The 25,522-nt window shown below is 43.1% G+C and overlaps 1 protein-coding gene and 1 pseudogene across 3 annotated transcripts; both read right to left on the bottom strand.

Moving 5' to 3' along the window:
- Positions 1-587: 587 nt before the first annotated feature.
- Positions 588-19,404, bottom strand: fbxo38 (F-box protein 38). Of its 3 annotated transcripts, XM_084908552.1 has the most exons (22): positions 19,268-19,404; positions 18,607-18,806; positions 18,092-18,225; positions 16,945-17,108; positions 16,567-16,732; positions 16,115-16,390; positions 14,942-15,035; positions 14,592-14,722; positions 14,264-14,434; positions 13,974-14,116; positions 13,506-13,686; positions 11,951-12,003; positions 10,457-10,577; positions 10,191-10,346; positions 9,347-9,982; positions 7,725-7,825; positions 7,455-7,557; positions 6,338-6,504; positions 5,261-5,406; positions 3,238-3,341; positions 1,293-1,406; positions 588-1,215 (listed from the first exon to the last, which is right to left on the bottom strand). In XM_084908552.1, exons 2-22 carry the CDS (start codon positions 18,738-18,740, stop codon positions 1,037-1,039), a joined length of 3,474 nt encoding a protein of 1,157 aa, XP_084764678.1. In that variant the 5' UTR covers positions 18,741-18,806; positions 19,268-19,404; the 3' UTR covers positions 588-1,036. The 3 variants fall into 3 exon arrangements, with proteins under 3 accessions (XP_084764678.1, XP_084764659.1, XP_084764668.1); XM_084908533.1 differs by having other exon boundaries at positions 13,974-14,434; XM_084908542.1 differs by having other exon boundaries at positions 10,457-10,574; positions 13,974-14,434.
- A 1,204-nt stretch (positions 19,405-20,608) lies between these two features.
- LOC146392999 (peroxisomal membrane protein 2 pseudogene) lies at positions 20,609-25,324 on the bottom strand (annotated as a pseudogene).
- Between the last annotated feature and the right edge of the window lie 198 nt (positions 25,325-25,522).

Genomic DNA, 25,522 nt, shown 5'->3' with positions numbered 1-25,522 from the left:
GTCCACGTTCAGCATCCACGAAGCCAAAGGATTATGAATGAACGACTGTAGCTGCTGGGCCTGAGAACATCAGCTGTTGTGTAACAAAAATGAGCCTCTCAGCTTATATCAGCACAACTTTAGAGTGATGTGCCACAGAAGGATGCTAGGAGACGGGCTGCTGTGGTAAGCCCTCTGATTGGTTCTGACAACACAGAAATGATCAGCTGCCACAGAGCGGTTAGCTCCGAGTGTACAATGTGAATACGTCAGGTCAACATTAAGAGCTATACATCTATATTCTCACTCAATCACACGATGTGACAGCTACTGCAGCGCCGACATAAGAGCTTTCAGTTCAAAAGGCCTCGCATGCAAAGGTGACTGACGGTCAGCCATTAATAGTTGTTTTAAATACCCTTCAGCAACAAACAGGTCTCTGCTTATTCTGTTTATTCTGTTTTCTGATGAAACAAACTCACGACAAACACTCAGGAAGCGTTCCTGTGTCGCTCTAACTGCAGTGTGACAAAACTGCAGTGGTGCAGACAATGCTGCCAGCGAAGGCAGGAGGACTCGAGCCTTTATTTGGAACAAAATCAACAATGTTACATGTTTGACCCTCTTTTATTTACTCTTGGAATTAATGAGTTACCATACATTCAGAGTTGTGTATGATAAAAAAGAGAAAACCAGCACAGATATCGATCTTATCAAATCCCCCAAATAAAGATTAAAGGTATGTTCTTGTATTTTTTCAAAGAATTGAAAAAGAGTCAGCCTTCGGTGTGAGCCAAATGAAACATCATCATCACCCTCTCCCCACAGTGTCCACGTTTCGCTGTCCAGCTCATTAGCGCCCCCTCGTGAGCAGCCTTAGACTCTGCTGTTCCTCCGTCATGCTACTGAAGAGTCATTAAATATTATGTGCATGTCAGTGCTGACCTGCAGCTTTCAACAGGTAACCAACTTTCTCATTTTTTAATAAAACCAAGTGTTTTCAGTCAGAAGCCCGAGTGTCGAGGCTGACATCCTTCTGGTTCCCGGTCTTTGGTTTCTAGATGTAGTCGTCATCCACGGGTTCGCCTGGAGTATCACAGTGATGAAGGAAGAGGACCACTACTCTCTGAAACACTCCTCTTTTGCTCTGCCGGCGCTCTGAGATCTCTTCCCCAATGGTCTCCATGCAGATGTCAGCTGACAGCTGTCCTTTGCGCCGTGGGGCGTAGATAGTGGCTAATACAGGAGAGAAAAACCGTTTGAGTACATAGAGCAGCCACATGGAGTAACTGCTGACAGACTGACGCACTCACTGCTTTCATCGTCTTCAAAGTCATAGCGGGAATAGCCGTTAGGATCCGCTGCTCTCAGAGTCCTGAGCCAAGGGAAATCTGTTATCATGCTGTAGGGCGCTCCATCCACCAATCCTGAGAAGTGACATCACGTAAAGAGTTGATGGTGAGAACATACACTACCAGTCAAACGTCTGAGAACAGCCCAGTTTTTACAGTTATTTATTGCACTTCAAGTCATCCAAGTCCAGTGAACAGCTTGAAATGGTACAAAGGTAAGTGTTGAACTGCCAGAGGGTTAAAACAAAGGTAAGGTCACCAAAACTGTAAGATAATGTACATTTGACAATTATAGAAAAAGGCCTTTTTCAGGGACAACATGGGTTAATCATTTAAAATCTGTTCTGCAGTAATGGAGGCTGATCAGCCTTGAAAGCTGCTGCTGCTAATCCCTACAGGTGGATTACTCCAGCCCCCTCTGTCTGCATAAAGCAGTGTTGAACACACTGTGGTGCCAGACCCTCGTGAATCAGTTGAGCAGTATTGTACTGCAGAAAGTAGAGTGTTGCTACAAACATGCTGAGAAAAAGGAAATGAACAGTGGAAGAGACACAGACCATCATAACACTTATAAATGTCGGTGTGTCCTACAGAGAGAGACAAAGAAAGTCAAGGTGTCAGTGAGTCCAGTTTCCTTCAAAGGCTCAGAAACAAACTGACAGGAAGAGGTCTGCAGACCCAACGACACGACTGAGCTGGAGTTTCTGAGAGTTAACAGGCGGCTCACAGGACAACAGCTTCAAGCAGCTTCATAGTGGTCGTAGTGAGAAAGTCTCAGTTTCAGCTGTGAGGAGAAACTTCGAGCTGCAGGTTTGACAGGATGAGCTGCAGCAAGAAAGCCAGACGTCAGAATAAGACACAGAGGCTTGTCTGGGCCATGAAACACCGACGCTGGACTACTGAAGACTGGAAGAAGGTTTGATGGACTGATGGATCAACATTTGAAATCTTCATGATCTTTGTACGCCGTGGAGTAGGTGAAAGTTCCACAGTGTGTGGCACCAACGGTCAAACAAGGAGGAGGAAGTGTGATGGTCTGGGGCTGTTTGCTGATCCAGGGTCAGTGACTGGTACAGAGAGGCTCCCTGAACCAGAACAGCTACCACAGCATTCATGCAGCACCATGCAGGATCCTCTGGTATGGACCTAGTTGGTCAGGGCTTCATCCTACAGCAGGATAAAGACCCCAAACAGTCCAAGCTGTGGCAGAACCACCTCAGGAACAAAGAACAAGATGGTGAGCTTGGAAACATGGAGGTCCAGCACAGTCTCCAGACTTAAACCCCATCGAGCTGGTTTGAACTGGACAGAAGAGTGAAAGCAAAGCAGCTACAAGGTCCACATTCATGGGAACTTCTGCTCCAGATATGGGAGAAGATTTGATTTCTGTTGTAGAAAGAAGCCACGGCTGTGTTCAGCTGTTATATCAAAGGGGGCGACTTTGATGAGTCAGAATATATTTGGTCTATAAACTGATTCCGATAGTTTTTTCACTCTAATTTCTTATTTGTCCTATGCTTTCATTTCAAAATGCAATGAGACATGAAACGGCATAATTTTCAATTAAAAACTGGAAAAACTGGGGTTTTCTAAAACGTTTGAGTGGTAGTGTGTGTTTGATGAGTAGCTTAAGAATTAGCCTGTCAGTAACTCCTTCAGCGCGCTTGCTTTCAGTTCATCAGTGTAGTAAATAAGTCACTACTATTCAAACAAGGAAGAAAAGTTTCTACATCAGTGTGAAAGTACACGAAACTCTCGCACGAATGACAAATCCTTCCTTCCATAACGTCACTGACTAAAAGCAAAATCTCGATTCCCAGAGGAGGGAGAATATAAGCAAGCACTTATAATAACTTTCCATGGTGAAAAACAAATTTCAACAAGCGATCTGACGTAAACACGTTACCCTCCAGCGTGTAGATGTCTCGGCCCCAGGGGTATTTGGGAAACTTTTTCACATCCTCTTCTGTCCTGGTGGCTTCTGGGAAGAACTCGTACTTTATTAGCTCTCTGTTAGACACAAACACACATATATGATGCATTTATAACTTACGAGACAATCCTCAAGGTCAAACTGAAATATGGCTTTATAAAGAGCAGTGACTCTATAGTCAGCACAACAGTATAACTCCCTTACTAATGACCACTGTTCCATTTTTGTTTCATTTTGCTCTTTCTTGTTTGAAACTTCCACTTATTTACCAACTTGCTCATTAACGACTGTGCTGAGAATAACCAGTCACGCTTGTTTTAAGCGCGTGAACACAGTATAGGCCACAGCCATCTGTGGTGGGGATGTGGTCTGCAGCTCCACTGCAGAGTGGTGGTGGTGCAGTAGGGTTCGGGGGGCAGTGCCAGGAGGCTGGCAGCACAGGTGGGAATGATTTGGTGATAATTTCCTGCTATTTCAGGAGCCAGCTGGACCCGGAGGAGCGAGCTGCAGCAGGAAGAAGTCCTGCACAGAGCAAACTTGGAAAAAAGCTTAAAATAAAACATAGATAACACTGCAACAGTGTGCATGTGTTGGGCCTTCATCTTACAGTGGTGTCAGGCCTGCAACCAGTACAGCCAGTAGAGGTAGTGGCCACGATGCTGGTGGATCTAACCACCATGCAGACAGTGGTGGATCCAAATCAGCTTCAGTGGCTACGAGACCAGGCCGAGTGCAAACCTGACATAGTGGCCGGGTCACCCTTGGAGCAGCCACAGCTGGTCGGGGCTCTACGTCAACCGTGCTGGCTGTGGAGAAGCTGCCACAACTGCAGCCTCTAACTCGCTCGCCACCATCTCCCCGCACGTTCCACCAACTAAAGGCAACTCGCAGGGAGCCTCGCAAATGCTGAAGCAGAAGTGCTGGAGGTGTGGGCGGCCGGGACACCAGCGCCAGGAGTGCCTGCTGATGGAGGTGGGACAGGTGGGACACCAGCCCTCCAACACCTTCCACCGGTCCAGGAGGGACATACTGGTAAGGTACCAAGAGGGTATATGGGGATGGAATAGGGCTGCACGCAGACCCTGGTTCAGCCAGGGCCATTGGTGGAGGCAGAGCAGGTGGAGGTTAGGTAAGTGCATGGGGACATACACAAATATCCCATAGTGCCACTACAAATAAATACAAGGGCAAAACGCAGTCAAGGCTGCAGCTCAGGCCTGAAGCATCTCTGAACTGCATCGACGGATTGGGATTGAGAGATACCCTTGGTTTTTAAGTGTGCTTTATAAATAAAGTTTATTATTATATCATGGAGCAGTGCCAGGTAGCATCTGTGCAGGTAAAGAAGGGAGGAACCCCCTGCTTCACACACCTAACTTTTGACTCCCTTTCATTCATGCAGATGGACGCCTCGAACAGAGGGCTGAGGGCCACTTTGTCCCAGCAGGTAAGAGGGCTCGACCGCCCTGTCTCTACATCAGACAGTAACTGTCAGAGAAAGAGGCCAGATACAGCACGTTATCCGTCTCCGTTATTACCTCCTGGGATGCCCTCGGTTCAGACCATGTCCCACTACAGCCCCATGAAGGATTCCAACATCCAGATCACCCGGATCATCGTCCAGCTGCTACTGACTGCTAGTACCTACATCATCTACCTTCTGTACAAGAACCCTTTCAGTTTTCTGAAGTTTGGTAGATAAAAGTAGCAAATTCAGTGAACACAACCCTGTTCATGTGACACGTGTGAATATAACAGATCAGTGGCCCTATAAGCAAATGTCTTACTGAAGTCCACAGCAGCTGTTATGCTGACAAAACACTACCATCAAAGGCCCACACCCACGCACAGACACCCACGCGCAGACACATCCACCCACGCGCAGACACATCCACCCACGCGCAGACACATCCACGCACGCACAGACACATCCGCCCACGAGCAGACGCATCCGCCCACTGCTGTCTTGTGTGATGTTGCATGTGACACTACTCACTGGCTGATGTTAGCTATGGTGTCCATCCAACTGCGAATGCGAACTTTGTTGCGTATATTTGGCGGGTTGCTGAATTCGTGCACTATAGCGATGTGATAAGGATAAGGCCCCTGGAACAGCTGGCGCTCCAATGCTACTGAGTCAATCTGACAACATGAGACAGACAGAATTACACTGAGTGTTTCACGTAGACTCACAAGTGTCTGGAAAATGAGACGAACATCTTTATCTTGTTTAACGTTATCGTGATTTTAGCAGAGAGAACATGTCTGAGTCTGATAGCTTCTCTTTTATGTAGCCAGGATGTTCCAGCAGTTTTCAGCAAGCACAGTTATATCTGCTGTCAACAGCTTTACAGGCACAACATTTACAACGAAAGGTCTGAAGAGCCGGGGTGTCAAACACAGCCCACGGGCCACAGTCGCCCAGCAGAATAAAGTGATCCCCATTTTTATTTTGATCCATTTCCCATTGTGGAGGACAAAACCTTTCAAACACCTCACCTGTGTTCTCCCCGGTGATAGTAGCAGTAAGCAGATAACACATGTTGTCCAATGTGTACCTTTCTCTTATTTTTGCATACATTTCTCGCTTTCTTCTAGTCTATAAAATAAACTCCATACAGAGTCTGTGAATGGCAGAGATGTGTGCAGCACAGAGCCATGGCTCAGGCTCTGCATGAAGTTATAATTCTCAACTTGTTTGATGTGCTGCTCATCACAAACAAGCACAAGCAGAACATTTGCCTGCATCTGTATAAGTTTATAGTTTTTCCTACAGGTAAAAACCTCCATCATTGCCATTCATGCAACACAAAGTAAGTAATTAACAAGTTTCTGTTTTTCACTTTCCACTATAGCACATTTCTGCTTTTTACGACAGTAAAAACCTTTATTTTTTACAGTTTCTGTCTTTGTTGAAGCTTTTTGTAAGATCGAAGTGGGCTGTATGTGGCTCGCCATGTAAAGTGAGTCTGACACCCCGGCCATAGGAAAAATGCTTTTTGTTGCAGTATTGCGACATTACAACATTTTATACACCAGCAGTTAAGATTTCTAATGACCAAAGGTCACCAACCTGATGCATAGGACGCATGTAGATTATGCGATTCCTCTCGGGGGGCATTCTCAGGATCTGATCCAGGACCTGTTCCATGTCTAGCTTCTTACACTGAGCGTAGTCAAATCTGTTTACTATGGGGGCACTTTCTACTCTCAGGTGCTTTAACACGCGGCATCTGGTAGCTGTAGAGTGTAAACACACAAAGACGCTGATTACTCGAGACTTTCCAACTCAGCATAACCAAAGATGTCGCAGGCACTTCGGAGCGTTTGAAACACGACAATTTGATTTTTAAAAAGTACAAAAGTTAGTAATGACTTCTTGTATTTGCACAATCTGTCAAAAATTTAAAACATTCATCTTAGATTGAAGCTAAAAACTAGTTAATGTTGACTTGTTGTTCCTAGAGTATTTAAAAGTAGAATGGGAGGCAGAGCCTTCAGTTTTCAGGCCCCTCTTCTGTGGAACCAGCTTCCAGTTTGGATTCAGGAGACAGACACTATCTTTATTTTCAAGATTCAAACTTTCCTTTTTGCTAAAGCATATAGTTAGGGCTGGACCAGGTGACCCTGAATCCTCCACAGGAGGTCTGGGCTCCTGGGTGCTTCACAGAGCGCCTGTACACCACTCTGCATTTAATCATGAGTTATTATTAACCTCTGTCTCTCTTCCACAGCATGTCTTTATCCTGTCTTCCTTCTCTCACCCCAACCAATCACAGCAGATGGCCCCGCCCCTGCCTGAGCCTGGTTCTGCTGGAGGTTTCTCCTGTTACAGGGAGTTTTTCCTTCCCACTGTTTGGCCTAAACATGATCTCTTAACAAACAAGAGTGAAGACTAATTGTTTTGAATATGCAGTGACCAGCAGCTGACAATTCTGTGACTCATTTACAGATAAATTAGTTTCTCAAATGCAGAATATAAGAACCTCCGGAGATGCAAGAACATTTTAAAGCTCATGTGCAGCACGAACACTCAGAAAAGTAGCAGCAGTCACATCTACTGCAGTTCATTTTAAAAGTTAAAAAGTAATTAAAGACTAGAAGCACTCTGATAGCACACACCTTATGTATGTTTTTAGTTTTTGGCAGAACAAAACATTAATGTAAGTTAATGATCAAATATCAGTTACCGTGAATGAACATCATTTTGGGGCAGTCTTTAAGGACCAGGTCAGTGATTCCACAGTTGGTCAGAGTGATTCCCACCAGGTTCTTGCTCTTCAGAGACAAAATCTATACAAGCAAAACCATCTCAGTACATCTTTGATAAAAACACACTGCAGAACCATTTTACCAAACTTTAACCAAAAAGGAACCAAGGACAAAAACATCTGTGTGCTTCTCTTTGGATTACAGAGTAAAGTGTGAGTCACCGTGTTTGTGTCTGAGCGCACACGTACCTGCACATGGTCGTCCTCAGTCACCGGGTCTGAAGTGCTGGTTGATTTGTCAGCCATTCGTTTCCTCCTCACTGCCATTCGAGGCCTGGCTCTGGAAAGATCTACACAAAATAACAGAGTCCAAGGTTAAACGTACCTGCCTGGCAAAGAGGCTGAAAAGACACTCTGCTGTGAGATGGTGAATACTTCAGGTTAGTATCTGGTCAGATGGAAACCCCCACAAACGTGGGAGAGTGGACTTGTACAACATGAAAAGGCTGGATGGTTACACACTCCTGCAATAAAGAGGATGGATGCTGTATCACAAGGAGGCCGATCAGTTTGTTTCCTCTGCACGGAGCGTGTCTGACGGTGCAGCAGCCGTGGAAACAACAATGTAATCTGCACATTTTTACTTTTTCGTCAAAGTAGATTTTCCACTTTTTTCCTCAAAACAGTGTTCAGACTTTTTTCTTGAAATGCTCGATAATATTTGTACCTCAGCCCCCAGCAGACAAACCTGTGGGGGGGATGTCACATCTGTGCACGAACACACATTTATAAAAGAGAAAAGTAGCCGAGTCGTGAAGCTGAACTTAATCAATTGTGTGTAAATAATCACCATTTATTCAACTTATGTCTGATCGAAGTGCTTTGTGTTTGTAGAATCACTGTAGAAGCTTGTGGATCGTATCGTACGCACTCGTATCACTTTTGAGGCAAATTTCTCAGCAGAGCTTCTGAATGATCTTGTTAATAATTTTACATCCTCGTTAAGTTCGACTGTGGATACTGTAGCTCCTGTGAAAATAAGAACAACCCCAGGTTTCTCTTCAGCTCTGTAGCCAGGCTGACAAACAGTCAGAGCTCTGTTGAGCCAACCATCCCTTTAACGTTAACTAGTAACGACTTCATGAATAACATTTGAACCATTAGAGAAAAAATTACCAATAATCATCCCACAGATGTAATATTATCTACAGCTACTCTTAGTACCATTGATGTTAAGTTAGACTCTTTTTCTCCAATCGATCTTTCTGAGTTAACTTCAATAATTACTTCCTCCAAACCATCAACGTGTCTTTTAGACCCCATTCCTACAAAACTGCTCAAAGAAGTCCTGCCATTAATTAATGCTTCAGTCTCTAATAATCAGCTTCGTAGCACAACATGCCTCATTCATCCAAGCACCAGCTAACACTCACACACATTCATACTCTGATGGACGCATCGGAGAGAAACTTGGCTCAGTATCTGGCCCAAGGACCTTTAGCACACAGACTGGGGGAGCCAGGGATCGAACCACCGACCTTCTGATCAGTGGATGACCTGCTCCACCTCCTGACCTACTGCAACCAAAACTAAAAGATTGTCCTTCTGATCTGCACTTCATATTCGTTGCACATCTACCTCTCACACTATGCTGCCTGATGTCTGGATCAGCGTGGGCATGTTAACATGTGTGACAGGTTTTGTTCTGAGTGAACAAAAGTAAATAGCAACCAAATCATGAACTTCACAGAGGTTTTAAAAACAGCGATGTACTGAGCCTCATGTATACTAACATATCTGCACGGAGCCATGAATAAAAGAAAGAAAAGCTTTACGTTTCACTCCTGAGAAGCTGGAGAACGTATTCTTACCTGTCTCTGAGACCAACGACACAGAGGACGTGCGGGTGCACGATCGGGTTAAAGGTCGCCTTGGAACAAAGTTCTCCTGCTGTGATCCTGAGGTCACAGCAGAGGAAGGCTGCCTCTTCCCCTGAGCAGTCTGAGGTCCTGGTCTCCTAGGATCATTATTTACAGCACCACCTCTGGGCTCCACTCTGTCCACATTGGCAGGACCAGAACTCAGAGGGACAGAGGGTCGCTCTGCGCCCTCTCTGCCACTCGCAGCTCTGTCAGGGGCTGTTCCATGGGTGGCATCCATCACCACGCTCCTACATCCACCCGCATGGCCTGATGTGGCTCCTGTAGGTCCAACTCTGACCAATGAGCCGGTCATTGTCCTTACTCCAGTCCTTGATGCTGGAGTATCCTCTGATGTCCCGCTAGCTCCTGGTCTTGTCGTGGCCTCCACAGCCTCAGTAGTAGTTCCTTTACCGCTGCTCCTCCTGCTGCTCTCAGTAGCAGCCTTCATGTCTGCCTTAATCTGTTCACTGGTCACCTGGCAGCTCTTCTCACAGCTGTTCTCTGCAGCGTGAGTCTTTGGCTGATCAGCGACTGCCATGGATATAGCCACATTGTTGCCCCTCCTCAGCGGAGTCTTTCCTTTACCTGGAGACGAAACACACCATTTAAAAACCTCGACACCAGCAGCAAGTTTTTAAGCTGTCATAATTACAATCAAATTAAGAATATCGGACTGATACATGAAGAAAGACGCTTGAATCAAAACACATCCTGAATGTCTGTCCACCATCTCACGATCCAATCATCAAGCACTTGCTGGTGCCTTCTGGCTGTGAGCCGTATCGTGCATCACCTTTTGTACATGAGGCCGGCTGCTCCAAACATGAAGGTGGCATTAACCTGGAAACAAGGCCTTCCTCTTCCTCGCTGTCCGAGTCCGAGATGACCTGTGAAGGTTTGGGCACGTTGGCACAAGCTGATCTGCACTGCTGGACTAAACCACTGGGACCTGGAATTAAAATCAAATATTAATGTGTAAAGTGTATACAAGACATGTCATTTATACCTTCATTTTTCCAAACACTGATTGCTTTGTTCAGTGAAAGACCAACGTCAGACCTGCTTGTTCCTCATCAGGTGGCTGTGATGCTGTAGCCTGGTGACTGGGCCCCGGAGCCACGTCGCCTTCTTCAACCTCTGCTTCTTTCAGCTCGATCTGAGGCTCAACGTCCATGTTCTCCTTCCCAGAAAGTTAACATTCATATCAGAACCCCAAACCTGACTCTATTAGCCCTATAATCTGTCATATTTGACACGTGCGTTTCTGAGACCTCCGTCTCATCAACATGATCAATACTTGTCATAATTTCCAAACTCTTTTTTTGTCTAAAATGAACATTGTTGTTAACAAAAATTTGCCAAAAACACCCAATGATACAGAAAAATATATCATAGAAATACATCATACTCAACATTAGGGCTGCCACAAACGATTATTTTGATAGTCGACTAGTCACCGATTATTTTTGCGATTAGTCGACTAATCAGATCATCATCCATTGGACGTAAAACATACAGCTTATTGCACCAGCAGCATCTGCTCTTATATAACTATCATTAGCTTACAGCTTTAAGTGTTTAAGGTCTGTGCTAACTAAAAATAAAGACAAGATGATAGTTTATTAAATTTTAATGAAATTTGCAGATTGTTTCGGTGAAGTTTAATAAACTCCTTGCTATCTAAAATATAACAGGACACCGGAGTAAATTCTCCAGCGTCTCACATTTCTGATGATCAGCTGTCTGCTTGACGTTTATTCAGCTGTGTAAAAACTATAACTTTAATCTCAGCCAAACCGATTTACTCAGGAACAAATAAAATACTACAAAAAGCCAAACAATAACATTTTGAAGTTATCTAAGTGACTTATGTATGTTTAACCTGAGTAGCGAAAGATAGCGGTGGGTTTGAAAACAATTTGCCGGGAGTCCGGTGTTCTCACGGCTCTAGTGAGCCTTGCCCCCGGCTAGCTATCGAGCTAGTGGGTAACAGACGTCTCCGAAAACGTAGGAGCGCTTTTGAAAATATGTGGTGTCTTGATAAACTGAGCAGATATTTGAGGTTTACACAGCTACATTCTCGCCTGAAAATATGTTAAACGTTTATTTTGTGACCCAGAAAGAATAATAAGAGTAATATTAAAACCAACTACCTGCCGCCATTGTTGGAAACTGAGCTGGGCTGCGCTATGAATTCTGGGACAGAGCTACTTCTTCTTCTTCGGGGTTTAACGGCAGCTGGCATCCTTGTACATGCAGTGCTGCCATCTTCTGTTTCAGTCCGTTATTACACTCTTAAATCCTACTACTTATTCCTGCGGCTTTTGTGATCTTACAAAGCTTCAAACGATGCGTCGACTATTAAATTAGTCGTCGACGATTTTGATAGTCGATGTAATCGTGACTAGTCGACTAATCGTGGGAGCCCTACTCAACATGATGTAGCAAAAACATTTCTGTGGGCTTTGTTATCAGGGTTAATAAACATCTCAGTTATCTCTGGCTATTTGTGATGGGTTGGTTCTTACAGGGTGAAATACAGAACATTTTTACCTCGTCTTCATCCTCTTCATCTTCTTCCTCCATTCCATTTACTTCTGCTGGTGCTGTAAAAACAAGCGCTAGTTCTTTAACTCAACATTACATCCATCATCTTCTACGTCAGGGTATGAAGTAAAATACTTTATATAACTGAAGAAGTGAAGGTTAAAGGTCGCACTATGCCAGGACCACAGTAATAACCCACAGGTTTAAAAACATTTCCACGCTGTGTGTGACGTGCTCTGCCCTCTCAACCTACAGCTGCGTTGGAACAAAAAGACTGAGGGATGAAAACATGCATGACTGTCCCCCCAAGCTCCAACTAAGCGACTGCAGACTGAGACTTTCACCCACAACGGATCAGCGACGGAAACCAGACAGCATCTGTTTAAACAGCCAGACTGGTTCAGTATTTTTTAGGTCATGGTGAGTATTGGTGTAACTTTACTAATCATGTTTACACATGATACACATGACTCTGTAAACACAGGAAAGGCATGTATGAATAACTCACAGCACTCCCTCACTGAGAATTTCAACCACTTCTCTAGTCTGAGTTAAATTAATGCAACAAAGAAGGATTCAGTCCGAGGCACTATCCCAGCACGGTAGGTTTAATCGTTCTGACATTATATCGATAAGTACAAAGCACACAGTCAAACTGTCACAGGATTCATATCAGGGCTTGCATTTGCTTCTAAACTCAGATCAAACTGAGCTTATTGTACTCGGCCCTGGAAATCTTAGAAATATGGTGTCTAAGCAGATTCTTACTCTGGATGGCATTACCTTGGCCTCCAGTAACGCTGTGAGGAACCTTGGAGTCATTTTTGACCAGGACATGTCCTTCAATGTCCTTTAATGCGCATATTTTATTTTTTTTAAAGTATGGTTTCTGGCATTTGCGCAATATCTCCAGTATCAGAAATATCCTGTCTCAGAGGACACTGAAAAACTAGTTCATGCTTTTATTAGCTGCTCCAAAATGCTGCAGCAAGAGTCCTGACAGGGACTAGAAAGAGAGAGCAGATTTCTCCTGTTTTGGCTTCCCTTCATTGGCTTCCTGTTAAATCCAGAATTCAAACTCCTGCTCCTCACATACAAGGTCTTAAATAATCAGGCCCCATCTTATCTTAATGACCTTGTAGTACCATATCACCCTATTAGAGCACTTCGCTCTCACACTGCAGGCCTACTTGTTGTTCCTAGAGTATTTAAAAGTAGAATGGGAGGCAGAGCCTTCAGTTTTCAGGCCCCTCTTCTGTGGAACCAGCTTCCAGTTTGGATTCAGGAGACAGACACTATCTCTACTTTCAAGATTAGGCTTCAAACTTTCCTTTTTGCTAAAGCATATAGTGTTCATAGCCATCTCCATCCAGCACATGTGTCCTTTAGCACTGCTCCGTCCACTCTGGGAACACTCCACCGCTTCATCCAACTTACTCCAGAATTCCTCCTCATTTTCTAACTGACATCCAGCTTGTGGGCCATCAGCATTATTAAAAACATATGACGTTTATTTTAATACAATTGTTGGTATTTAATTATTAAAGCCAGTGAGACTTGCCATCGTGTTGCTGCTGCTGCCGCCGCCGTTGGTTGTTTATGTTGTTGATGGGTGGGGGAGGCATGTTTGGCTCATTGTGGTGATGGTGGTCTTCATTGTCATTGTTCGAGTTCTGGTTGCTGACCAGTGCTGAGGACACACCGATCCCAGTTCCTGCACTCAGACCCACCCTGGCACAGCCCTAACACACAGGTGCACACACACAAACACACAAACGATTACAAATTGTTGCTGTGAGGTGATAGCGACTAAATCACTGTGTGCACAGGACTAACGCGTACAAATGAGTCCAGCTACTCGGGTTCATTAAGAGCATGGCAGTCACACTGATGCACTGCATGAATGCACCAGTGCAGGATCCTTTGTAAAGAGCCTGACACACTTGCAGTTCTTTTGAAATCTGCTCCCTTTGAAGACGACGCATCTCTGGGATGATTCGTTTCGGGAAAGCGACCATAACAAACGTACCTTGGGTGGTTCTCGAAACATTTGGTCCAGACAGATAAACTCCAGACTGGGCAACAACTCTACAAACTGGGAAAAAGACTCCAGTTTGATGGCGTGACAGCGAACCAGAGTGAGATCAACCAGACGGCTCCATCTGGACTGATCTGCAGACAGAAACGGGGACAGCATGGTCCAAATGCATGATAACACTATACTTTTCCAATGATGTGAGAGGGAAAAACACTGCAGCATAATAAAGGCTGTATTTGTCTCTGCTGCTTTGTTATTATTCACCAAAACCAAAAATGTACCAGTAATCCAGTGGTGAGGGTTGTGGAGGTGAGGACAGTTGTAGATTAGCAGGTATTTAATATTGGTGAACACCTCATTCACCACCTTTATCCCAATATCAGTGATGATTCCTGGGTTCTCGATAACATCCGCCAGCCCATATTTCACCAGCTCCGAATGGCTCATTTTACCTGAGTTTAAATAAAAACAGGAAAATGCCTCGTTTCCATCATCGGTGTACTGAACATAGGGCTTTATTACAGAGTTACTATTCATTCTCCTCTTGGTTTAAGGCTTCGTCAGCTGCCTTTTCATCAAAGCAAAAGATATTTGAGAGGAAGCACTAACACTGCAGCAGAAACTCATCCACATAACCCAGATGAAGAGTCTCAAACTGGGGAAACTCCAGCTCAGCCATCTTGAGAGCTGAGAAGACTCCATCTTTCGTCAGTGAAGGCTGGATACGCAGCTCGTGAAGCCTGATAAAAAACACAGAAAGAAGTGAGAATTTCAGCAACACCTGCAACACAAACCTGTTAATTTCACCGCCCTGGTGCAGATATTATTCTGAGTTATTTCTGGCGTCTTACTCTACTGTTTATGTTTTAACCACATCTGAACACTGAAGCTATGAAATATGCAGCAGAATGTCCTGATTCTGTAATCCCTCTCACACAGCACTGTTCGTAAGCAGGTACCTGCGAGCTGCAGTTATGATGAGGTAGCCCAAGTCCACCTCCAGGGCATTCTTACAGGCTCCAAACGCAATGGTGTGGAGGTTCCGAAATCCTCCTGGATACGCCGTGAACATCAAAACAAACAACAAAATATTACTACAGTACAGAAGTGAAGTAGTGTTTGAAGTGCTAAAGACAAAAGTAGGGACACGTCATGTAAATCCACAACACCAGACTCTTGAACAGCTCGGACATAAACGAGTGAAAATACCTTAAAGACTCTTTGCTATAAAACACAGACGAAAACAAGCGACGTCAGGGGTCGCGGTCACTTTACTGTTCAAGCAGCACGAAAACAAACAAGAAAGCAAAGGTTTCTGAAAATGTTTTGTTTGTTTGTTTTAAATTTCAAATATTGTATAACAAGACATCTTTTTTCCTCCCTGTTAACTGGAGCCTTTCATTGAACTACCAAATGAACACACTGGTGCTCTCTGCCTGTGCAGACACGTGGCAGCACCTCTGTCACTGTGTGCGTGTTTAACTAAATAAAACTGCAGACATAAGTGTGCGCATTAGTTTGTCACTGAGCGAACACAACCGCAGCATGTTGGGACTCTCTGCTCATATTGTCACCATATTCAATCATTTAAAGAACAACAAAAGTCACCTCAGGGTCCAAACTGCGTTACATTTCTTCACGCCACAGTAGGGGTGACGTGGGCCGCGAGTTGAACCCTTTAAAGCCGAGCGTATCGTATGTCATCCATGTGTTTTTGAGACTTCTGCATCGTCAGTGCAGCTTTTTTTATTTTACCCTCAAAAAAAACATTTTTAATGACGCCACTGCAAAAATATAGCTTATGGAGCAAATGTGATACAAAACTCATATATGCAGATTAAAATTTGATATATTTTTATATATATTTTGTCTAAAGGTTCAACAAACACTCCATCATCAAAAAATAAAGATTTCTGGTAGTAATTTCATGGTTCAGGTTTTAAAGGGTTAACGATTGTTTCCAGGTAATTTGATTCATGTCCATGTGACACTCCTTATGAACATTTAAATTCTAAAACGCAGGCATTAAAACAACAACAACAGCAAAGCCATGCATGAATCAATCCTACTGAACAACAGTGTGATTTAAAGATGCATTGAAAGCGCAGCAGTGTCCACAAACAGCTGCTCACCTGATCTCCAGCTGTCCTCCACCACGTGCTGGATCAGCCCTCCCAAGAAGGGAACTCGTACCAGCTCCAGCTGCTCGAGGTTCCGGGCTGAAGCCAAGCCAGTAATCAGGGGAACGTATTTGAGAGAGTTGGTCGGCCCTGCACAGTTGCGCATAACAAAGGTCCTTAGGCTCACACACAGAAAGTCCTTAAACGGCTGTGGTTTGGTAAGGCGGACCCACTTCAGGTAAAGGTGCCGTAGCATGGACACACAGGGGATCTCGGGAACATTCACACCTGGGTTGGTAAATATAAAAGGACAGAGATACTTTAGACCTTAAGATTATCCTTCTGTTCTTTTTAACAACCACAAATCTACACAACAGCAGACATGACGCCGACTTACATCCAGAATTTTGGATAGTAGCTCTGGTGTATTTAGACTAAGGTCTCTGTCATTATGTTGTACTCACCCACCAGATGGAGGGTCTGGATCTTGGCATTTATGGGGACGGTGAGTTTGTTCTCAGCGGGAATGGGAAAAGCTCCGTTACGGTTGCGGAACTTTCCGAGAATGTGAACCTGGGGCATATAGTTCCAAATGGCTTCCACCAGCTCCAGGTGGGAAGTCTCAACGCCCTGAAATGACATCAGCGAAGGTAACTGCAAACGTAACGCAACGATTACACCTTAAGGCTCTTTCAAATGGGACCCGGCGTGCGCTAGCTACAGCAAAGGGCCTTTACACATATCATCAGTCTACCAGGTCAGAGAATGTAGCAACAAATAAAGACCATAAAACACATGTTAATTATTTAATACACAGCAGATCAGTCATACTGTTTACTGACCAGCAGATTTGGGCAGGCTTGCAGAGCCTCCAGGACTCCTGGAATACTGAACGCCTCAAAACCACGGATTCGTCTCCTTTCCAGGTATCGTGGGTGGAGACCATACAGCTGCTCCAGATCTGGCATCTTCTTCAAAAGGAGCAAAAAGCTGCTATCTGTAAAGCCTAAAGATAAAGCACAACAAACATAAATAAATCCCTTTTTTTCAATGTTTCAAAAGCCCAGGGGTTGCAGCATAAACCGGTTACTATGGACGCATTTACAAACATATAAACAGAAGGTGAAAAAAACCTAAGTAGTTAAAAGTACAGTGGAACCCCGACTTACAAATACCCATTTAACGAAAAATTCAAGTTATGAACGCCAATATTTCTGCCCGTGTTACGGCAAAATGCCCGCGTAACGAAATCCACCGGCTCTGATTGGCTGAGCCCAGAATGCCTTCCGAATCATGTGACAGCCCCCTTGGCTTTCGTACTTGCGCTTCGCTGTTCCACTTGAACGACGCATTGTTGTTGCAGTTAGCAAGTAGCCTATAGCCTATCGTTCAGCGATGGGTGCTTCGACTTACGAAAATTTTCAACTAACGAAAGACCCTCGGGAACAAATTAATTTCGTAAGTCGGGGTTCCACTGTATTAGAAATATGAGCAAAGATATTTTTGCTCATTTTAGTTTTAAAGTTGAAAGGCTTGAACATGCATCTCTATCCTGTTCTGTGTTTAAGGCTCTCCACATGTTATTACACTGTCAGTGTACGACTTAGACACATCCAGGACCTCCTGCTAACCAAAGCTCTTTGTGTTTTGGTGTTAAAACTTACTTGGAGGTGAAAAACACTCTGCATAAATATGACCTGAAACATCACCAGAAGTTACACAGCAAAACAGGAGTGAATCTAAAAGGAAACATGGGCCGTTTGTAACATTCAGGACCATTATTTTACAGAGTTACTGTTATTAAGTAAATTTCTTAAAATTTTAAGATATAAAAATAAAAGATTTTTGCAGGCCAGTAAAAACACAACTAAACTCTCAGCCTGACCTGGAGCTTAGGCTCGATACATTAATTATTAAAACGGACAAAAAACGGTACCATAGCACGCTCTTTGTTGTATGTTGGTGAAAGGCAGACTGGTTGTACTGTACCTGAAGGCATATACTCCCACCAGTGACCAGCACACAGGTCCACCACCTTGACCACTCGCAGGTACAGAGTTACTGCTTCTCGAAGCTTTCTAGATAAACATTCCATACACATGATATCCTTCATGGGCAGGTACCTACAAACAAGACACAACGATGTTTAAAATCTCAGAAGCTGTTCCTGTGATCACCATTAAAACTTTTACTGGGAAAAGCGAGCGGGAGTCCTTCATCAAAGCTTCCGATCAACAAACTCCGACATGAAGAAAAGAAAAGCGAACTTTGTAGCTGCTCCAGCCACCGCTGTTTGTTTTACACAGCGAGAAATCTGCAGTAAGGCTCCAGAAGTAAGAGCTATAATAACATATGCAGATGAGCTGTTGACTTAGTCTCAGACCGTGCATGAATTATACAGCTTGACTTTGCCTAACTTTGCCTGGTATAACGGGCCAACACACTAGTCTCTACAACGCATAGTAAATACGACAAATGATAAGTGTAGCCTGAGGGCACCATACCTGAATATATGACAGAGGACTTCATGGGACAGCTCATTGATGTAGTCTTTGGGCTCACTGAGTCTTTGGACAAGATCTTCTCCACTGCTGCCCACCAAAGCGTGGAATTTATTAGACTTCTTCCTTGGACCCATTACTGCTGTATCATATCCTCCCTCGTGAAGTCTGGAGCTTCTATATCCCGAGCAGGGACCTCAGTTCTGGACACATTATAAGGGAAGATGGGTAAACTGGAGTAAGAGACTCATACCACACGACCTACTTTGAGGATATTTTAAGCTAATACCAATTATGTTCAAGACCTGCTGCGTGTTTGAAGTGAGGATGTAAAACCAGTAATTACTGTGCACTCAGGGACGCTACGTCATCAACATGCACGAATATTCATGTTTGGTGGTAAACATAAGAAAAACAAATAGACCTTTTAATAAAAAATAAAAGAACACATTATTTATTTTCTTCCATTTAAATGTGATGGCCACCACTCGGGGTATTTTACGACTGGCAGGTTCGTTAAATTATACTTTAAAGTTAAAAGAAGCCTTCGTTTAAGCTAGCTTAGTAGATAGCACAGCCGCTGCTAGGACCGTACTCCACACAATGGGTTCGCAGTCACAACCTGGCCCCTTTATCAAGGCCTGACACGGTGGTTCTAACCTACCAGTATGTTTCTACTAAAGTCTCCACGAAGCTTCTCCTCAGCCATCCTGTCTCCACAGAAAATGTACTAAACACAGCCAGAGATGCGTTAGCACAACCCAATGTTAGCTTCTTCTTCTTCTTCTTCTGAGTGTTCGGCAGGCCATACGCATTAAACATGTGTTGCTGCCCCCTTTAGGTCAGTGTTGTGCAGAAACAATGAAGAATTGATGGTTTTCTCCAAAGTTTTCGTTATTATCACTGGTTATTATTGACATTGACATGAGGTCTGCGTCTATAACACAGCAGTCCATCAAAACATGCTTATCAGTTTGTCTTTAATGTGGTGGAGAAATTTATACAACAGCATGAAAACAAAACACTTCATTACACATAAAACTGTAGTACTGGAAAACTGTGCATAAACTACCAGAAGTAAAAATAAATGTTAAATGAATTAATATTGTAAAAGAAAAACGTAAGCCTGAACTGATGCTCTCTGTTGTTTATTTCAGCAGCTTTGCTCGTTGCAATGTTCAATAAAAACTATTAGTAACTGAAAAATTAGCAAGTACTCTACGTTTGATAAACCAGAATGATCAAACACCTTATTTAACACCATGCTGCCTTCATTACACCATGTTTTTCTTTACTTCTCTTTCAGTAATCTCTCAGCTTCCTTTCCTGCTGGACTTTGTTATGTTTAAGGTTGACCTATTTTGAATACTTTATATTCTCTTCCAGTATCATATTTTATAAATCATATGTTAGTAGTGTGTGTACTGTGGGTTCAGGAACACAGGCCTATATCTTGATTCAAGTATATTCAGATATATTACTAAGAACAAAAAGCAGCAGAATTAAAAGGTGTCAGGAGTGTGTGACAGTGTCAACTGTCAATATAAAATAAGACTTTATTGATCCCACGATAGGGAAATTTTTGCGTTACCTCAGCTCAGGTACAGATATCAGAAGGCAAATACAAAAAATACAAATAAAATACAAACAAATAAATATCTATGGGAGGAGTCAAATACTAATGAAAACTGAAGGTGCTGTTGGCACAACAACTGGTTAAATATATCACATCCAGAAATCCTCAGAGATGAAAATCTGAAAATGCTGGCTGAGCCTGCACCTGCTCTGCTTGCTGTTTTATTAGATTGCACAACTGATTATGCTGTGAATGTTTTGATGGCAGCAGTGGCACCGAGGCTTAAAGTGGGATTTGTTAGGTGGAGGAACCTTCTCAAGTGTAGCAGTACAACTAACCTGTTTAACCCTGCCTCCTGGCACCATGTGCAAGGGTTTTCTCCAGAGCCAGAAAGGTTATTTCTAAAAACATCAATCAACTGAGTCCAAGCACGGCAAGAAAAATATTTATTTCTTAATAAAATGACTAAAGTTACCATCACCCCAGTACTCATACGCACAGTCACTGTCTTTTGAAACCACTGGAACAGTTTTAACATTTCATTATTACATTTAATCAAACATTGACTGAAATCCTATTGCCATGCATTCTAACACTGATAGAGCTTTATTACCATTATCCACATGTTCATCAAAAACACATTAGATGAATGAATTCACCACACAAAATCAAATTAAGGTGTTTGTATTTCCATTCCATGCCTACACTGTTGCAAGAGGCAATCACAGACAATTGAAACGACAATAAAGACTTTGGCCAGCAGGGGGCTTTGTGCGCACATGAAGCTCGAGAAATGAGCCTTTGTTTGAAGCAACTGAATGGAAAGCTTCAAGGCTTTATGAGGCTTCATCTGCTCATCACCAACGATTAGTGATTTTACATATCACTGAAGCCCCGACGCGTGCGTCAAGCAAAGGGGGCGTGGTTTACAGGTCACCAGCTCGACACAGACAACCATTCACAATCACACCTATGGGCACTTTACATTAACCTAACACCGCTAACTGCATATGGACCTTAAACTGTGAGAGGAAGCGGGAGAACCCACGCAAACACGGGGAGAACATGCGGGGTGGGGATGGACAGTACAGTAGTGCAATTCATCCTGATCGGTGATTGGTCAAAAGTCTAGAGTGAAAGAAGAGGCTTGTGATTGGTGAAAAATGTGCAGTGAAGAAGCCTTCTTTTATTCATTCAGTCTGTTGTCTGTTTTTTCTTTATCAGGTGATGTTTCCAGCTCCTTTATCCCACCTGACGCCTGGACTGCTGTCTGTGGTCTTCAGCATGATCACAATGTGTTATTTATGTATTCTGACTGGTTTACAATGACAGGACAGTAAGCATTATCAGTGTATATTCCAATAAAAGCATCTAGTTTTTACTCCAACATCGAAGAGGATTTTCTTTTGGCTCTTTTGAACCAACAGGTTGGAAAGTCCCCTGAAATTAAGAGCAATTGAAAATCAATTCCTTTCTTTTCTTCTGTGATTATTATGTGCAAAGACTAGCCATAAGAGGAGTCTTTTAGGTTTATCCTGATGAGACGATGTAATTGTTTTACTTTTCTACTGGTAAAGTGTGGAGGATTATTCATGCCATGACACTGTCATTTACAGACAGGCGAGAAATTAAAGGCATGCCCTGAACTCTTGACCCCTACACAGAGAGACATTGTTGCACTTTGCTGCCATGTTAGGGTTCACTTGTCAAAGGTAAAAGAGTTGTAAAATCATTACAAAGTTGCTATGAGAGATTATGTTTGTCCTGTGACAAATAGACTGAATAGTTGATTATGAAAATGGCGTGATCATACACCGTGGCTTTCACAGTCACCTGATGTCAACCAAGACTATCTGGGGAAATTTGACTCACATAACAGATAATAGCTCTGTTAGTGTTTCCTAATCAATTCCAGGAAACACTGAAGTGGTTGCGGATGCATGTGTTGTACAAATACTTCCAAAACTTGTCTTTGCCTGCTTGTACACATTGCTTCTTTGGTTCAGGTCTGTTATGTGTTTCTACATAGTTGTGTCTTCTAAACCTATTGGCAGAGAATAACTTAATAATAAAAAAAATACAAAACACATGTCTAAATTAAAATTAAATTAAACACAGCATGTTTATACAAATTCAACTGAGGACATTTACTACATTTAGCATTTGTGAACTTATAAGCATGAAAAAAGAAAAAGGAGAAAAAAGAGGAAGAAAAAATTATAACAATATTAACTAAATAAAGAGTAAAATAAAATAAGAAAATTCACGAGGAGTGTGAGGCATGAATTATGATCAGTTAATTTTTAAGAATTCTAGAAACGGCTGCCAAATGGTACAAAAACTCGCCAGTTTCCCTTTTCTATCAAATCTTATCTGCTCCACCCGGGCCACAGACACCATCTCATTAAGCCACCTTTTAAAACACGGGCCGAAGAAGACCGCCACTGTAGAAGAATACGTTTCTTTGCAGCCAGCACACCCATTGTAATGATCTGTTTTTGTGAAAAGGAAAACGATTCGATTGATGAAAATGATCCAAGTATAGCCAGTGTACCATCAAGCGGTACTTTTTTCCTAAATTGGTTTGAAAACCACGTAAAAATCTGGCTCCAAAAAGCTTTTCAGGGCAATGCCAAAATAGATGTGCAAGGAAACCTTCACCGATATTATCACATAAGGGGGATACAGAATTATAGATCCGGTTAAGTTTAAGTTTAGAAAAGTGTAATCTGTGAATGACTTTAAACTGGATTAGTTTATATCTGGCGTTTGCTGAGCCTTTCTGAATGTTGGACAAACAGTTTGACCACTGGTCCTCAGACAGGAACACCGAGGTCTTCAGCCCATGAATGTCTGAATTCGATCAGAATCAGCTGGGATTGTAAAGCACTTCACAAACTGAGATATCGGATGTTTAAAATCTGCTTTCCGAATTATATCAAAGTAAGTATGACTTAGTGGCTTCAGTGGAAAGTCTGAAAAGTTTTGTTGAACAAAATTCCTTATTTGAAGATAACGAAAAAAATGTGATTGAGGTAACTGAAACTTGTTTAAGTTGAAGGAAAGACACAAATCTGTCATCTATATATAAGTCCTCAATGCATTTCAGTCCCTTTCCCCCCATTCTAAAAACACCCTCTCCATTTTACCTGGTTTAAACACGTAGTTATGTATTATTGACATTCTAACTGAAAAGTCCGGTAGTTTAAGAGATTTCCTAATTTGACTTAATATCTTTAAGGAGTGTTTAACAACAAAATTACGACTGATCGAATTATTAGAAGAACCCGTGTTAGAAAACCATAAGACCGGTAATGAGGCTTCAGATACTGTTGCTGCCTCTGCCTGGAGCCAGACAGGAAGCTTATCATAACAATAATCAGTAGGCGAACCCCACTGCCAGTGCAATAGAGCTCTTGAATTTGCTGCCCAGTAATAATGTCTAAACACAGGGAGACCCAGCCCCCCCCGCTGGAAGTATTTTTTGAAGATGAGCCTTGGATATCCGAGGGTGTTCCTGCCCAAATGAAAGAAAGAATCAATGAATCAAGCTGCTTAAAGAATTTAAGTGGCAAATAAGATGTTAGAGTATGTTGACAGATAAAATGCATGCACGATACAAGCTCTGTCCCAGTTTAGTGGCGGCATCCTTCAAAGGATGCACTTGAACGCCGCACTTGACCTCCAAGTGCGGCCCACAGATGCGAGGGCTGCTCGGGTGTATCCTTCACAGCCCACTCTATCCCAAGATTCATAGCGCGGCGGCGGTAATGCGCCCCGCTGCGGTTGCGACACATCTCGTGCACATCTCGGTTTCTGTATCTGTGCATTGCGCCCCGGACACCGCAGCCGTGCCGAGTGTGCAGTCGTGTCTTTACCGCCATGGTGATGAGATTCCAGTATAGCTTTTTTTTTTTTTTAAAGTAATAGTTTTTTATTAGATCTTACTTAAATTTAATCACAAGCGCTTGTGTATGTGAAAATTAGTGACCAGATTAGGCACAGATTTACGGCAGTAAACGTAACAGTCTGTTGTATGATCTCAGTTTTTAGGCAATTACAAATATGCCAAAACTGTTTCCCGAAGATGTGTTTTCTCTAGAGACGTCTTGGTAGCATCATTTTCTCACAGATGCAAGGTAGGCATACCAAAATAAGGCCATCATGTTGGCAAACAGCACTAGGAACTGAACAGGGACAAAGTTGATGTTTATGAACTGGAAAGGGGTCCAAACTTTCCAGTTCATCTTCAAAGCGGTCCAATAAGTTCTTCTCATCTTCTTTTCAAAATCAGTCCATCCTTTAGCCTCCAGGATGTTCATTACAAAGTAGAAAGGAGCAGAAAGCCCGGGACAAAAATAAGCCGGTCCAGCAGCAGACGTTTGACAACACAAAACTGATCTGTGGTGGGAATCCATACTTCCATCAGCTGGTAAAACAAGTGGCTCACGGGTCCTGTAATAAGCAACCCATAAATGGCATAGCGTGCAGCTCCAGCTGCATCGATATTACTGACAGGAGCTCCCTTCTGGGCTTTTTTTCTCGCCTCCACAAACTGAGACAGGTTTCCTAAAGCAGAGAGGATGCCGCTGGTTACAGATTCCAGTACAGCTCAGAGACATAGAGGGAGACTCACGTGATCTGTGCGTCAGGCGATTCGTGCACAGCCATTTATGTAAGAGAGAAAATGATCCGAACATCCGGTGGACTTCAGATTGTTTGAAAATGCTCGTATAACCCAGAATCATGGGCAGCAGCAGTTGCTTCATTAAGACCGCTGCTGCTGTTTTTCTCCTTACCGCTGTATCAACACCAACCGCAAAAAACGCACATGGAGGATATCAGTGAGTGTGTCGTCAGCCCCACCTGGCTGCGACTTACCTTTATTTTACTGACCAACCCAGATCTCGGCTGAAGTCTCGGGGTGACCGTGCGTTTGCTCTGGCTGCCCCGGTCCTCTTGATATCCGCGCATCTGTAGCACCGTTTAAATCACGACTAAAAACCCACTTACTCAATCTTGCCTTTCCCTCTAGTTAACATTTCTTTTATGATTTTATATTATGCACTTTTATGCTCATTTAATTCCTTGTTTGTTCTGTACCTGTTGCTTTCCTATGAATCAGTGACAGCTACCTGCTTGCATACCTACTACTTGCTTTGGTCCTATTTCTGTCATCATGTTACTCATTAAGCACCTTGACATACCCTTGGTTTTTAAGTGTGCTTTATAAATAAAGTTTATTATTATTTTTCATTCCTGTGGGAGCAGTAAGCATGGACATAGCTTAACAGATTTGAACCAGTGTAATATGTCGTGATGTTGTAGGACAACGTTGTTATT

Source organism: Perissodus microlepis, chromosome 2 (genome assembly GCF_051167445.1).
Source record: "Perissodus microlepis isolate ML-2025 ecotype Zambia chromosome 2, ASM5116744v1, whole genome shotgun sequence".
Taxonomy (NCBI): Eukaryota; Metazoa; Chordata; class Actinopteri; order Cichliformes; family Cichlidae; genus Perissodus; species Perissodus microlepis.
The sequence above is the reverse complement of the archived record's forward strand: the minus strand, read 5'-3'. Positions and strand labels throughout refer to the sequence as shown.

Coding starts and splice junctions, on each gene's coding strand:
- fbxo38 (XM_084908533.1), bottom strand. CDS start 18,740: ATGGGTCCAAGGAAGAAGTCTAATAAATTCCACGCTTTGGTGGGCAGC. Junction 10,578..11,950: donor ATGAAGAGGATGAAGACGAG/GTAAAAATGTTC, acceptor CTTTCTGGGAAG/GAGAACATGGACGTTGAGCC. Junction 5,407..6,337: donor ACATGCGTCCTATGCATCAG/GTTGGTGACCTT, acceptor TCATGTTGTCAG/ATTGACTCAGTAGCATTGGA.